The following is a 16,187-nucleotide window of genomic DNA, read 5'->3' as shown; positions in this document are numbered from 1 at the left end:
CTTTTTCGGCCCAAGGACCCCTTAGCTGAGGAAGAGATGAAGCAGGGACCCTGTCATGTTTGGGGTGAACTGTCCCTTTAAGTATGTTTTCAGACATGTAACCACTTTTACCCTAAGTACTTAGTAAACTTGCCCTTTCACTCTGCACTTAGTCTTCTCTTTTTTTCCCTCTACACCAAAGCTCTTTACTGAAAATAGCAGATCTACGCGCTCTCACAACGCCTCGCGCTGCAGCGCGTTGTGAGCTTGTAGATCTGCTATTTTTGGCTAAAGTTCTCCTCAGTATATGGATGCTAGTGGTTAATGCAAAAACGTTATCCAATCACACACAGATTTCGCGGACTCCCCTGTAGTAACCCTTGAGGACCCCCTCGGGGTCCCGGACCCCCTGCTGAAGACCCCTTGTTGTAGTAGAATACAGAAGTTCTGAAAATAACTATGTGTCCTTCGACATGTAAAAATAAATAACATGTTTTTCTTTAATTCTCACGTCCTTCTATCGCAGTGGTTCTCAAACGTCTACGTTTCAAGGACTCCCCTTGAAATGTGTCATTTTAAGATTTCTTTGGCTATTCAAAAATAGCAGATCTACAAGCTCATAGTCCTATGAGCTTGCAGATCTGCTAATTTTTGGCATTCTTTTTTTTTTAAATGTGTGAAAATCTTTGAATGCATATATATTTTTTAAAGCGAATATTTTGACTCTAATCTTTGCTTCTGGGGGACTCGACAAATGTCTTCTAAATCCTAACAGTTTTCTGAAAAAAACTATGTTCCTATATAATATCAGTGGTTCTCAAACTTTTTTTCATGTCAAGGGCCTCCAAAATAATGTGTTTGGCCGCGGACCCCCATCTCAAAATATGTTGTTCCAGGGACCCCCCAGAAGCAAAGATTTGAGTTACAAATATGTTTGCTTTAAAAAACATATATATATATTCAAAGATTTGCACACATTTTCCACGATTAAAAAAAAAACAAAACAAGCTCTACAAGCAAAAAAAAAAACTAGCTCATGGCGCGGCACTGTGGCGTGCATAGGGTTGCCAACAGTCCTGTATTAGCCGGGACGCCCCGTATTTGAGCCAAAAGGGGCGTGTCCCGTACGGGACTTTGTTTGTCCCGGACTCCGGTGTAAAGGGAAAAATAAAAAATATATTTCTGTTTGCGCACACTGCAGTGTCTGGCTGCGTGTTTGTGTGCTTTATGAGATGGGCGCTAGGACCGCTCAGTTGACAGGGCAGGCACAGTGCTCGCGCGAGTGCTTGTGTGTGTGTGTGTGTGTGAGATTTTCTCCGGTGGGAACGGCATCATTGTTTGTGTGGCATGTCAGCCTGTTCCCAACCCTAACCCTAACCCTAAAACCGAAATAAAGTAACAAAAAAAAGTAACTTTATCCGCGGGAAACCCGAAAAAAAATCGCGCGCGCGCACGGGGGAACCTTCTGGATGTTGGCAACCCTAGGCGTGCAGCGCCATGAGCTTGTAGATCTGCTATTTTTGAATAGCCAAAAGTATAAAAGTTTAGAAGTGGTTAAAATTATTGTGACGCTATATTAACCCCAAGGACCCCTGGGGGTCCCCGGACCCCACTTTGAGAAGCACTGCTCTGGTAGAAAGAGCCTAGTCGTCTTCCTTGGACGTGGTGGGGACGGGGGGGTTCTCCTCCTGGAAACAGGACCTGAAGAAGTTGAGCGTTGAACTCTGCATGTAGTAACGGCTCTGGACTGAAGCCATGTCGTGGTCTTCATCTGGGAAGATCTGAACCAGACAAACAGAGCATTTTAGCTTTAGCATTTAGCATGTTTACAGTTGTCATATGACTGGTGACCAGTGTTGCCACGTCTGCTTATAATAAGTGACTTTGGCCCTGTTTTTTCTTGTTTCAAGATTATTTTAGTTTCAAGATGTTTTGAAAATAGCAGATCTACAAGCTCACAGCGCCTTGTGATGTGAGCTGGAAAAATAACGACAAACTATAGTTTGTGTACTTGAAATTCAATCTTAAGTGTCAGATGCACTAATGTGCATCTAATTGCAAATGAGTGACTTTGATACTCTGCCAGGAGACACAGGTTGCCAAAATCTACATCTGTAAATCGTCACTGTCAGGCAGAAACCTTTTATCTCTTCATATTTCAACTTCTGCTTCTTTCTTGTTTTCATAAATGAATGCTCAACTTCATCATGCAAGAGTGGATCCATTACCATTAAACCATTACAGTAGATCTACAAGCTCACTGAGTGCCGCACTATGAGATCTGCTATTTTTGAAAAATTGACATTTGTGCAAATCTTTGAATAGGCCTACATAATACTTTTTAAAGCGATCATTTGTAACTCATATCTTTGCTTCGGACACACACACACACACACACACACACACACACACACAATATTTTGAGATGGGGGTCCGCGGCCAAATACATATGATTTTGTGGTTTGAGAACCGCTGATATAATAGCAACATAGGTTTAAAAAAAACTATGTTACAACATAGGTTTAAAAAAACCTGTTAGGATTTAGAAGACATTTCGTAGAATCGGCCTGAGGTCAGAGCATAGATAGCAGATCTACAATCTCATAGCGCGGCACAAAGTGACGCGCTATGAGATTGTAGATCTGCTATTTTATGAATAGCCAAAGTTTACAATAATGGTCATCGAAAATCTAAAAATGACACAGATGCGTTCGCCGGATTGAAAGGGTTAAAAAGGATGATTTAACCCATTGAGACGTGGAACTGTCTCATTTTTAGATTTGAGCTAAAAAGCATTATTTTACACTTTGGGCTATTCAAAAATAGCAGATTTTTCAAAAATAGCAGATCTACAAGCTCGTAGCGCGGCACTCGGTGTCTGCTATTTTTGAAAAATTGTGAAAATGTGTGCAAATCTTTGAATACCGGTATACATATTTTTTAAAGCGAACATTTTTAACTCAAATCTTTGCTTCTGGGGGGTCCCTGGAACAAAATATTTTGATGGGGGGTCCGCGGCCAAATATTGGGGGTCCTTGACATGAAAAAGATTGAGCACCACTGACACAGAAACATACGTCTTTCTGAAAACTGTTGAGATTTAGGAGACATGTAGAATCGGCTTCAGGTCTCAATGGGTTAAAGCGGAGAGGGTAAAGAGGGGGGTGGGGGGTGGGGGGGCGGGGGTGGGGTCTGAATTACAAATGCAACACGGAGAGGCCCTTCTTTCTTTTATTGGGTGGAATTGGAACGGGGGGGGGGGGGGAGGGGGGGGGAAGGATGGAGCGGCGCGGTTCGGTCGGTCACCTGCAGCGTGTAGTTAGCGTTTGATGTCGACAGCAGTTTCACCAGCTCAGCAGAATGTTGGAAGTGAACGGTCGCTGTGGGAACGGAGAGAACAGAGAGAAAAGAGAGAGAGAGAGAGAGACAATTACATTGGATTCATCGCGCTCTGCCACCGTGACTCCTCCTGGCAATCATTTCATATACTGTATAGAACGTGTACAGTTCTGTGTTTGCTTTTTTTGCTTTTTTCTTGTGTAGTTAAGAAAGTTTAAAGCAGCAAAGTAATGAGATTTTCACGTCCTGTCTTTTTTTATTTATTTAAATATTATATAAATGTGACATACGCAGTCAAGCCAGTATTTAGTATTACTTGGTCTGTGGGGCTGCAACTGTCCATGTGTGGGGCTGCAACTGTCCATGTGTGGGGCTGCAACTGTCCATGTGTGGGGCTGCAACTGTCCATGTGTGGGGCTGCAACTGTCCATCATTTTCTGAGCGATTATGCTATCGATCACTTTTTCACTATTTTATACTTTGTCACACAATAGTATCAAGCAACAATAGTGGATGTACATTTATTTTGTATTTTCTCCTATACTGATATACCCAAAATAGGGATCAATTATTAAGCAATATATATATATATTTTTTTATCAATTAAATTGATTAATTCGATTAACTGTTGCACTTCTACTCATGAGTTCACATTGTCTTTGCTAACAATGAAAACCGGGAAAGAATTTAATGATGTAGAAGCTCACAGCAGCGCTGCAAGCTTGTACATCTGATACTGCTTATTATTATTATTTTTTAATCTTGAATGTTTATTAACTCTTTCAGTGCCACTGAAATAGAAAGATATGTTCGTACTGTGCCAGCAATTTTTTCTAAATAAAACAAAATAATAATAATAAGTTAAACAAGAAGTGAATGGAGCAGCAAATCTTCGGATCACGATATCTTGGGTTCTGAAAATGATGTAAAAAAAATAAAAATAAAAATAATAATATATATATATATTTTAAAATGTTTTAACACAAATCTTCTCTTCTGGGGGGTCTCTGGCACAAAATATTTTCAGATGGGGGTGTCTGCGGCAAAATACATATAATTTTGGGGGTCCTTGTGGCACAGTTAAAAGTGTTCCTGGTTTAGAAGGCATGTGTAGAACGGGCCTTAAGTCTGAATGGGATCAACAGTGGCGTGCACAGACATTTTGAGGGGCAGGTGCTCAAGTAAATTATACTTTTTTTTTGTTTACTTGGTCTGCTCTTTTTTCCCTCTACACCTATTCCTCTTTGGAATAGGTGTAGCCTATTCCAACGCGCTGCGAGGCGTTGTGGGCTTGTAGATCTGCTATTTTTGGCTAAAGTTCTCCTCAGAAAAGGGATGCTAGGTTTCGAGTGGTTATGGTAAAAAGAAAAATCACATCACATAAAGATTTGGCGGACCCCCTGTAGTAACTCTGAGGACCCCCTAGGGGTCCCGGACCCCCTGTTGAAGACCCCTGCTGTAAACTGAAAAAAAGGGCACTTCTGGTCAAGAGGGCCCTAGGCAGGTGCTCGAGCACCACCTAGAGTCTATCTGTGCACGTCCCTGGGGATCAGAGGACGCGCCGGTTGCTTCTCTCACCGTCCGCGGTGCCGTGGAGGATGAGAAGCTTCCGCTGGACGGTCTTATCAGAGACGTTACTGAGCAGACTGGAGATCTGTGGAGGACACACGTTCAGTGGTGGGAAAAAGTACTCACATTGTTTTTTTACTTTAAAAGTAAAAGTATCAATACCGCAATGTAGACATACTCCGTTACAATTGAAAGTCCGGGATTCTAATTTTACTTGAGTAAAAGTACAAAAGTATTGGTATCAAAATGTACTTAAAGCACCAAAAGTTGAAAGTACTCATTATGCAGAATGTCCCATTTCCCGTTTTCAAATGTATACAAATCTTTTGAAAGTAGCAGATCTACAAGCTCACAATGCGTCGCATCGCGACGCATTGTGAGCTTGTAGATCTGCTATTTTCAAATGGCTGAAATGTATATAGGACTGAAGTGGTTACTGTATGTTTTGTAATAATAATCTAAATCTACAAAGTAACCAGTAACTAAAGTTTTCAATAATTGTAGTGGAGTAAAAGTACAATATTTGTTTCTGGTATGTAGTGGAGTAGAAATGAAAGTACTGAAAATTGGAAAAACTCCAAATCGGACTTCAGTAAAGTACTTGAGTAGATGTACTTAGTTACTTTTCACCACTAGACACATTTAATGAAGAGTTATCACTGTAACTACACTGTGTGGTGAAGAGTTATAGGGTTCCCGGTTCTAAATGGGTTTAGAGCGAATCCTTTAAGGAACCAGAATCGTTAAAATTAAGGATTCCAGCCCTACGCTGGTCTATCCAATATCCTTTACTCATACAGAGCACATAAATACAGTCTTCCTGCAAACAGAACAGAACTCCCTTGTGAGTCTCAAGCATAGACCGTAAAAAAATATGGACGAAGGGAACGGTGACGCCACCCATTGGTTTCTACAGACCGTAAATGAAGCCGATTGTTGCGGAACGTGCAATCCTCCATCTTTAATATATACCACTGGGCACGCCGGAACTCAAACGCTATTGCTTGAGACCAGACATGTGACCAGGGAACCGGAAAACAATCCCCAAAGAATGCTATTGGTTGGGTAGCTTGTCAAGCAAGAGCGGGGGCGGGGAATGAATGCTATTGGTTGTGTAGGTTGTCAATCAAATCATCCCGCCCCTCCTGGAGCATAGCCTACTTTATCGTAGCCCTCATTGGAAACAAGTCCGCAAGGACTTTTATGAACGGACCTGTTAGAAAAAGTATTTTAAATGTAAATGTGTTGTTTTACATTCTTTTGCCTAATAAAATATTCAATCAATCAATCGTCAATTTTAGAATAAATGGGACCATCATTTACCAAAACGCATATCATGGTGATTGAAAGGAGACTTTAAACTAGCGACTGGAAGCATATAGTATTTATGACATGTTTTATTAAGGTAAGAAAATCTAGTCTAAAGTTCGTCAAAAACCCATCCGCTTACAATGAGAGAATATTCCTTCAGGCCATTCATATGAACTGTCTCTCTTCCGTATCGGCTTCAATGTAAATATGTCAGGCTGGCCCCTTGGTCTCAAGGTACAATATGAAGGAGTCTCTCTCTGAACTACTTACTGCCAACAATACAACACGCCTCCTGGCCAAGAGCACAACACTGTTTGCATCAGTGTAGTGCATACATGGGCAACTGGCGGCCCGGGGGCCACATGCGGCCCCCACCTTCACTTAATGCGGCCCGCAGGTTAATATTGGAATAGTGATATATAATTGATTTCAGCTGTTATGATTCCAAACATGCAAACATGACCCGCTTTAATGAGTTCAGTCTATATTAGTAGCTTAATGACTAGTATTTAAATTCTATTGCCTTTTCTTATGTCCAATGTATTCGTATTTAAGTTCATAAAGCTAACTTAAGTATAACTAAATGCATTTGAAATTAAATGAAAATGTTATTTTTCAGGATTCCAATTCAAAAATAGCAAAAAAACAAATCAGGATTCCAAATCAAACCTAGCAAAAATAGCAGATCTACAAGCTCAAGCTCAAGCTTTTGAGCTTGTAGATCTGCTATTTTTGCTACTTTTGTGTGACAAAGAATGGCGGAGTAAGTACAGCATTAATTTAAGAAAAATACTGACGTGTCTGCCCGACAGTATACAGTATATGCAATGTGGCCCTCTGGAGTGAGTGTGGAAATATAGTGGCCCTCTGCATCATCAAAGTTGCATCATCCCTGGTGCAGTGGGATAGCAGAACTGTTTTGCATTCAGGATGCTAAATGTTTCATCGCAGCTGTATTTCACATGCACCTCCCCCACTGTTTTGTCACAGTTTGTTATTTTCAACACAATTTAGTGCTAATTCCCCTCTTGGCGCTGTGTTCCTTGGCCCTGCCAGCCACGACCAGTGTTGCCAGATTCTGCGAGAGCAACAAGCAACCAGGTCTAGGAAAGCCAGCCCAAAAAGAAGCGGCTACGGGCCACATGAGCACTTCAACATATACATCGGCTATTTGAAAATAGCCGATCTAACAAGCTCACAACGCGTCGCATCGCGACGCGTTGTGAGCTTGTAGGATCGGCTATTTTCAAATTAAATCTTGCGGGGAAATTATAATAAGCAGATCTGGCAACCCTGCACGACTATTCACCTGGGGGAGGGTGTATTCAACCACATGTCTCCTCTGGACATTCATTGTGAACCGCTCCCGCTGCTGCGGGGAGCTCATGCACCCACGGGAGACACAGCGAGCACCCACTGGGAATATGCGCCGGTCGGATTGGCTAAAATGCTTTGTAGCGTGCGCGCTGCGCAGGATGCATGATACCCAGTGGTATATAGGGCATTGGTTCTCAAAGTGGGGTCCGAGGACCCCCAGGGGTACTTGAGGGGGTTCCAGGGGGTCCCCAGCTAAAGTATGGACAGGGACCAAATGGACCCTTATGGGTCTGTAACTCTGAGAGTGTACAAATGGAACCAAATGGACCCTAACGGGTCCATTTCGTTCCATTTGTACACTCTCAGAGTTAGATTAACATTGATTTTACAATATGAATTGGGGTCCCAGAGATATAAATGTCATTAAATGGGGGTCCGTAGCCTAATGCATGTCAAACTGGGGGTCCTTGAAATTAAAACGATTGAGAATCACTGCTATAGAGCCGTAAAAATCTTCTCTTATGGGGGTCCCTGGCTTATCTATTCAAATGGGGGTCCGCGGGCTAATAAGTGTCAATTTGGGGGTCCTTGACATGAAAAAGTTTGAGAACCACTGATATAGGGAACATGTGTGTATCAGAGGAACGCGTTGTGCACTGTCCAAATATCTAATCAATCACACCTTGTATAATCGTAGATCTCCCTTTGGAAGGGTAGGTAGAGCCGTGGCCAGTGGATACAACTCAAACAAGTGTCTTTTATGGCGTTTATTTTCGCCCAAACTCTCACCCTAATCTAAACACTATACTTTGTTGTTACAACGGTAGTTAGCAGGTTATGAACCTGCAGATAAAAACATAGAAAATAGCAATCATTACCGACATGAAATACATCCTCACAAGGTATAATATATATGCAAGAAATACGTTATGTTGTGTAAGGTTGGATCTTATTTTACATACCATCTGCCCACCGCGGCTCTCTTTGTTACTGAGTTACTAATCTGAAAAACCCCAGTGCTAGGGAAACTGACGCATGCGCAGTACACTGGGTCACGAAGGCAGTCATAACAAATAGCTAAATACCCCTCAGAAAATTAGATAGTAAATAGAAAAATCACCCCACTACTAGGATAATACTTTCTATGCGCGGATTAAGCCGCTAATCTACCTAAATCGAAAGAAAGTATATAATAAATCACGTGAAACCGTAAGTACGTCATTTCTCCGTCATTTCTCCCACAATTAGCTGAACAAACGGTCATTCACCACGGGATGGCGCTAGAAGGACACATAAGTAGGTACATGTCAATAAAACACTCCACCCTCATCATAATCATGGATAATTCCACATGCACTTCCATAAAGCTCTAATAGTTGTGTTACAACTGGTTCCAGAAACGGGCGCACGTCACACACCTTCTCACATTAAGACCGGGAAGGCATCGGTGTCATTTTTTTAGATTTCTTTGGGCTATTCAAAAATAGAAGATCTACAAGCTCGTCAAGCGGCACCGAGATCGTGTAGATCTGCTATTTTTGAAAAATCGTGAAAATGTGTGCAAATCTTTGAATATATATATATATATATATATATATTTAAACATTTTTAACTCAAATCTTTGCTTATGGGGGGATTCTACGAATGTCTTCTAAATCCTAGTTTAAAGAAAATATATATATATGTTGCTATAATCTGTGATTTTCAAACTTTTTCATGTCAAGGACCGCCAAAATTATATGAATTTTGGCCGCGGACCCCCATCTCAAAATATGTTCTTCCAGGGACCCCCCCCCAGAAGTTGTAACAGAGTTAAAAAGGTTTGCTATGGAAAAACAGATTTTTACACATTTTCATGATTTTTCAAATAAATAGCAGATCGGTGCCGCGCTATGAGCTTGTATATCTGCTATTTTTTAATAGCTCAAAGAAATCTAAAATGACACAGATGCGTCCCCGGATTCAATGGGTTAAGAATGACACCGTTTTTTTTTTCCTCTCCTCGCCGCGGGGGTGGGGGCTGGTGGGTCGAGCACTCGCCGGCAAAATCATAAATCGGCGCCCCTGCAATCCACTGCTCTAGTAGAAGGTATGGACTACCATGTCTGTGGACTGGGTCAACTTGATAAAAAACGTTTCTTCCAGAGGAGTCACATAATGGTCTGGTAAACCCAGCTTAATGGATTACTTGACGACTTTGTGGTTATTTAAGTAAACATTTACCTTTAAAGGAAAAAAAAACACATAGAGAAAGAAATACATGCTAATGCTTTACCTGATATCTGCTGTCCTCCTTGCCTGGAAAGCCAAAGTATCGTTCAGTGAAGGCCGAGTCTTTACAGGGAGAAACAGAAGAGATCAGGAACAGTTAGGAACTCATTATCTCACACTTTGCTTTGGTATGGTGATGGATTCATAAGCATGGCTTTGAATAATGACACTTCACTGGATCGCTGAAATCAGATGTTTGGGTCTGATGCCTGTTTCCTGAGAGTCCTTGACCTAGACCACAGATTAGACAGGAGGGATTTCAGAAAAAAGGCCTTCTATAAGGAGGTTAGAGGCATTTGGGGGTAACAGTTGGGAACAAGGCCATTTTACATAATTCAAGGGTGCTGAATCAGAAAAACACTGTTCCCAAGCAAAATTCTTAGTGCTTAACCTCCTAATTTGCATATCAAAATGGCTGCCGATTTTGAAGTATTTCTTAAATAACTCTATAACAAAGCAATCAAATCTGACAAATAAAGTTTATATATTTATATTCTGAGGGTCAGACAATGTGTGGAAGGTATTTATAATGTAATAGATGTAAATAAATGTAAATAATGTAAATAAATATGCAAATTAGAGGCCACTATTACAGAAAACGGTTTCGTACTTAAAGTGATCCATCCGCATCCCCCTTATTTTATTTTATCTCTACTTATCTGTATTTTTACCATCCTTAGGACATCTAAAATAAATATTTAGATGATGTAAAAATCCTGGTACATTTGGCCCCTGATGACCAAAAAATAAATGTGACGTTCCATAAATACGCTATCATGGGGATTTCTATCTTGTATAACTCACCCCCAGGAGGAGTTAGAGCCACAGAACTATAACTGAACACAAACTACTTTCAACACAACTATATAGAGTGGGATGGGGATGGCTAAAGGTACACTTAGATGGCCAACAGGGAATAAAACTATTGGTCGTGCACACAAACTATTGCCTGTGTACACAGTGGTTAATCCCAATGGTCTGAGTATCTACAGGGCTGACAAGGGACTAGTACAGCCTAGTACAACCTAATAGAGCCTAGTACAACCTAGTCTTAACTAGTCCAGTCTGTTCCATGCTAGTATAGCCTAAATCGCCGTCCCCTAGTCTGTTCCATCAAAAGGCTGGACTAGGCTATGGGTGTACTAGGCTTTACTGTTGTAGACTCTACTGGTCTCTAATAGACTGTTTTAAATTCCAGTAGGCTGTAATTCTGTAACTTTACAACGCTATATTAGGCTGTACAAGGCAGATCTGTACTATGGTCTACAAAGGTTCATACAAAAAACTATTGCTCGTGCACACACAAGCTATTGCCCGTGTACACAGTGGTTAGTCCCAATGGTCTGAGTATCTACAGGGCTGACAAGAGCCTAGCACAGCCTAATAGAGCCTATTAGAGTCTAGTACAGCCTAGTACAGCCTAATCTATCCTAGTCCAGCCTTATCAGTCCTAGCATAGCCTTGTACCCCCTCCCCTATTCTGTTCTCCCAGAAGGCTGGACTAGGCATGGGTGTACTAGGCTGTACTATACTAGACTCTACTGGTCTATAATAGGCTGTTTTAAGCTCTAGTAGGCTGTGCTAGGCTGTACTAGGCTCTATTAGGCTGTGCAAGGCAGATCTGTACTATGGTCTACAAAGGTTCATGCAAAACTATTGCTTGTGCACACACAAGCTATTGCCCGTGTACACGGTGGTTAGTCCCTATGGGTTGAGGATCTACAGGGCTGACAAGAGCCTAGCACAGACTAATAGAGCCTATTAGAGTCTGGTACCACCTAGTCTGGTACCACCTAGCATGGTCCAAAATGCAGCAGCCAGGCTCATCACCGGTACCAGGATATTTGATCATATAACCCCTGTCCTAGCTGCACTTCACTGGCTGCCAGTTGCCTTCAGGATTGATTTTAAGATTTTATTACTAACTTTTAAAGCTCTGAATGGTCTGGCGCCTAGTTATTTATGTGATCTGGTGGAACCTTATGTGCCAGGTCGCACCCTTAGATCCTCTGGCCAGGGTCTATTGGAAATTCGTACAGCTAAGTTGGTGACCAAAGGCGGTCGGGACTTTTCTATAAAGGCCCCTAGACTCTGGAAAAGCCTACCAGAGGAACTAAGATTAACCAGGTCATTAACGAGTTTTAAATCCCTGTTAAAAACCCATTTTTACAGAATGGCCTTTTTAACTTGAGATAAATGTTGTTGATTATTGCTCTGTTTTACTGTAAATGTTATATATCACTGTTATTTCATTATCTGCATTGTTTTGATTGCTCTTTTGACTGTTCAAGCACTTTGTAACTTTGTTTAAATAAGTGCTATACAAATAAAGTTTTATTATTATTATTATTATTATAGTACAGCCTAACATATCCTAGTCCAGCCTTATCAGTCCTACCATAGCCTTGTACCCCCTCCCCTATTCTGTTCTCTCAAAAGGCTGGACTAGTCATGGGTGTACTAGGCTGTACTATACTAGACTCTACTGGTCTATAATAGGCTGTTTTAAGCTCTAGTAGGCTGTGCTAGGCTGTACTAGGCTCTATTAGGCTGTGCAAAGCAGATCTGTACTATGGTCTACAAAGGTTCATGCAAAACTATTGCTCGTGCACACACAAGCTATTGCCCGTATACACAGTGGTTAGTCCCTATGGGTTGAGGATCTACAGGGCTGACAAGAGCATAGTACAGCCTAATATAGCCTATTAGAGTCTAGTACAGCCTAGTACAGCCTCATCTATCCTAGTCCAGCCTTATCAGTCCTAGCATAGCCTGGTACCCCCTCCCCTATTATGTTCTCCCACCAGGCTGGACTAGGCTAGACCTGGGTGTACTAGGTTTTACTGTACTAGTCTCTGCTGGGCTCTAATAGTCTGCTTTCAGCTCTAGCAGCCTTTGCTAGGCTTTACTGGGCTCTATTAGGCTATAGACCAATTAATTGTTTACTAACATTGAGACTGGATGCGCAGGTGATTGTTTCACGCAATCAATTTCCAACCTATTGTTTCGGGGTGCGCTAGTTTCAGCACACCCCAACCCCCTCTTGTGTGTTGGCTAGTGTGGCACGTCCTGGCGAGACCTGATAGAATGGGTTTCATTTAGCGCATACTGGTTGCACGCATACTGGTTCTTATCAGTGTGACGTCGTCTGTTAAGGGGTCTATAGAAGGCAGTACTTTACTTTGGCCTACAAATGTTCATGCAAAACTATTTCTCGTGCACACACAAGCTATTGCCCGTGTACACAATGGTTAGTCCCTATGGGTTGAGGATCTACAGGGCGGACAAGAGCCTAGTACAGCCTAATAGAGCCTATTAGAGTCTAGTACAGCCTAGTACAACCTAGTCTAGCCTAGTCCAGCCTGTTCCATGCTATATAGCCTATACCACCCTCCCCTAGTCTGTTCTCCCAAAAGGCTGGACTAGTCTTGGATGTACTAGGCTGTACTGTACTAGACTCTACTGGTCTCTAATAGGCTTTTTAGTGGCGCTAGCCGCTCCATACCTGACTTTGTCCGTGTGCGTCAACGTTCTGATTGGTCAGGTGCGTCAACAAAGTGATTGGTCAAGCTTCACGTGACACATGGCTATAAGCACATTATAAACACATATCGATGACAAAATGTATCAAAGGCGCCGCTACCTTCACACAGGGTGTGATTTTTTAATCTCTAGTAGGCTTTGCTAGGCTGTACTAGGCTATATTAGGCTGTACAAGGCAGATCTGTACTATGGTCTACAAAGGTTCATGCAAAACTATTGCTCGTGCACACACAAGCTATGGCCTGTGTACACAGTGGTTAGTCCCTATGGTCTGAGTATCTACAGGGCTGACAAGGGACTAGTAAAGCCTAAAAGAGAGTATTAGAGTCTAGTACAACCTAGTACAACCTACTCTAGCCTAGTCCAACCTGTTCCATGCTAGTATAGCCTATAGAACTAATTTCATGTGCATGCCATAAGCAATGCACAACACGTCGTTGCAAATGCCGGAAATCTGGGTTACGATGCACAGCCATGTGTGCATGTCAGCAACGGAGTGATGATCAACCTCCTTGTATGAATGTGGTCTAGTGTCTAGACTTTCGTTCAACAATGGCCAATACAGTATCTTTAGAGTAATAAACCGTTATCTGTTATGGGGGCCGCTATTTTGCATATTTCGGAGTAGGCTGATTATTATATTATATTATATTATCATATTATATTACTTACAAATTCTTTACTCACATTGTAGAAACTGTATATAGACACTTCATTTGTCAATTTTGCTTGCCTGGCCACAGACTTATTGAAGATAAAGGTGCGAATTTGCCAATTTGGCAGCCATTCAGATATGCAGATTAGAAGGTCAAAAACTAAACATTTAGCATGGGGAAAAAGTATGTATTTTAGATGTCCTAAGGATGGCAAAAATACAGATAATTAGAAACAAAATAAGGGGGATGCACCTTTTGCACCGTTTGAGTACTACGGTACATCATGTTATGTAATGGTGGCCTCTAATTTGCATATTTATTTACATTTATTTACATTTATTACATTACAAATATCTTCCACACATTGTATGACCCTCAGAACATAAATATATACACTTTATTTGTCAGATTTGCTTGCTTTGTTATAGAGTTGTTTAAGAAATACTTCAAAATCGGCAGCCATTTTGATATGCAAATTAGGAGGTTAAGCACTAAGAATTTTGCTTGGGAACAGTGTTTTTCTGATTCAGCACCCTTGAATTATGTAAAATGGCCTTGTTCCCAACTTTTACCCCCAAATGCCTCTAACAATCACATATTTCAGAAATCCCACCGGTCTAGATGACCCATATTCTGACTGGAAATGTGTTAAAAAAAACGTCTACATGTTCTCCTACCATAGAGTCTCCAGTTGGTTACATGTTAAAACATGCTACATGTTCTCCTACCATAGAGTCTCCAGTTGGTTACATGTTGTTAAAACATGCTACATGTTCTCCTACCATAGAGTCTCCAGTTGGTTACATGTTGTTAAAACATGCTACATGTTCTCCTACCATAGAGTCTCCAGTTGGTTACATGTTGTTAAAACATGCTACATGTTCTCCTACCATAGAGTCTCCAGTTGGTTACATGTTGTTAAAACATGCTACATGTTCTCCTACCATAGAGTCTCCAGTTGGTTACATGTTGTTAAAACATGCTACATGTTCTCCTACCATAGAGTCTCCAGTTGGTTACATGTTGTTAAAACATGCTACATGTTCTCCTACCATAGAGTCTCCAGTTGGTTACATCCACGGTGAGGCCTTTAGGAGGGCCATTCAAGCAAGGCGCAAAGGGAGCCTGCAGTACCACCACGGGCCAAGACACCATCACACCAGAATGAAATGTTTGGAGCGGGGGAGTCTGGTGCAGCGCTCAGGTCCTGGACCTGGTGAGACGGAGGAGGAGCCCGGCCAGGAGGCCGTCCACAGAGCCTAGTCCCTCCACGTGCCAGAGCCTCTCCTCTCCCCCATTCCTGGCAGAGTAGTTTCGGACAAGCGTATTGAGTGGCCCTGTCTTTCCCTATTTAGGACTGACCGTGGGTAGCTACTTGGGACGTAAGTCGGGGCTTGATCGACCCTGGCTGGGTCACCTGGGCGAGGGTGTATGTTGCGAGACCCGAAACATCCTGTGACCCCAGGCTACAACACTGATGATACGTCGCAGGTGCATCCATGTGATGTTTTTCCGTTAAAACATGCTACATGTTCTCCTACCATAGAGTCTCCAGTTGGTTACATGTTGTTAAAACATGCTACATGTTCTCCTACCATCAGTGGCGTGCACAGACATTTTGAGGGGCAGGTGCTCAAGTAAATTATACTTTTTTTTGTTTACTTGGTCTGCTCTTTTTCCCCTCTACACCTATACCTCTTTGACAAAAATAGCTGATCTACAAGCCCACAACGCCTCGCGCTGCGAGGCGTTGTGAGCTTGTAGATCGGCTATTTTTGGCTAAAGTTCTCCTCAGAAAATGGATGCTAGGTTTCGAGTGGTTATGGTAAAAAGAAAAATCATATCGCATAAAGATTTGGCGGACCCCCTGTAGTAACTCTGAGGACCCCCTGTTGAAGACCCCTGCTGTAAACTGGGAAAAAAAAACTTTTTTTTTTCTTTTTTTCAAAAGGGCACTTCTGGCCAAGAGGGCAATGGGCAGGTGCTCTAGCACCACCTAGAGTCTATCTGTGCACGTCCCTACCTACCATAGAGTCTCCAGTTGGTTACAGGAGCCACGGCGACACCACACTTGAACATGGAGCCATTAGACAAGAGCAACACCGTGCTGAGGAATCCACCGTACGCCTGCAAGAACAATACAAATGGAAATAATGCATTACGGGGTCTTCAAGGTTGTTCTGGCCAAAAAGGACCCCTTAT

At 42.0% G+C, this 16,187-nt stretch overlaps 1 protein-coding gene across 1 annotated transcript in view; it reads right to left on the bottom strand.

The window, feature by feature from the left end:
* Nucleotides 1-1,622: 1,622 nt before the first annotated feature.
* The window catches only part of LOC311064473 (inactive dipeptidyl peptidase 10-like), a gene marked incomplete at both ends in the record, with an annotated part of 153,793 nt that continues 139,228 nt past the window's right edge, over nucleotides 1,623-16,187 (bottom strand). The window contains 5 exons of the mRNA XM_084084302.1: nucleotides 1,623-1,760; nucleotides 3,286-3,359; nucleotides 4,897-4,972; nucleotides 9,791-9,849; nucleotides 16,013-16,112. Of these exons, the coding sequence (XP_083940428.1) occupies nucleotides 1,623-1,760; nucleotides 3,286-3,359; nucleotides 4,897-4,972; nucleotides 9,791-9,849; nucleotides 16,013-16,112 (447 nt within the window). The remainder of the gene's footprint in view (nucleotides 1,761-3,285; nucleotides 3,360-4,896; nucleotides 4,973-9,790; nucleotides 9,850-16,012; nucleotides 16,113-16,187) is intronic.

This window comes from Gymnoscopelus microlampas (assembly GCF_963454915.1).
Source record: "Gymnoscopelus microlampas genome assembly, chromosome: 17".
NCBI lineage: Eukaryota > Metazoa > Chordata > Actinopteri > Myctophiformes > Myctophidae > Gymnoscopelus > Gymnoscopelus microlampas.
Note: the sequence above shows the minus strand (reverse complement) of the source record. Positions and strands in the feature narration are given on the sequence as shown.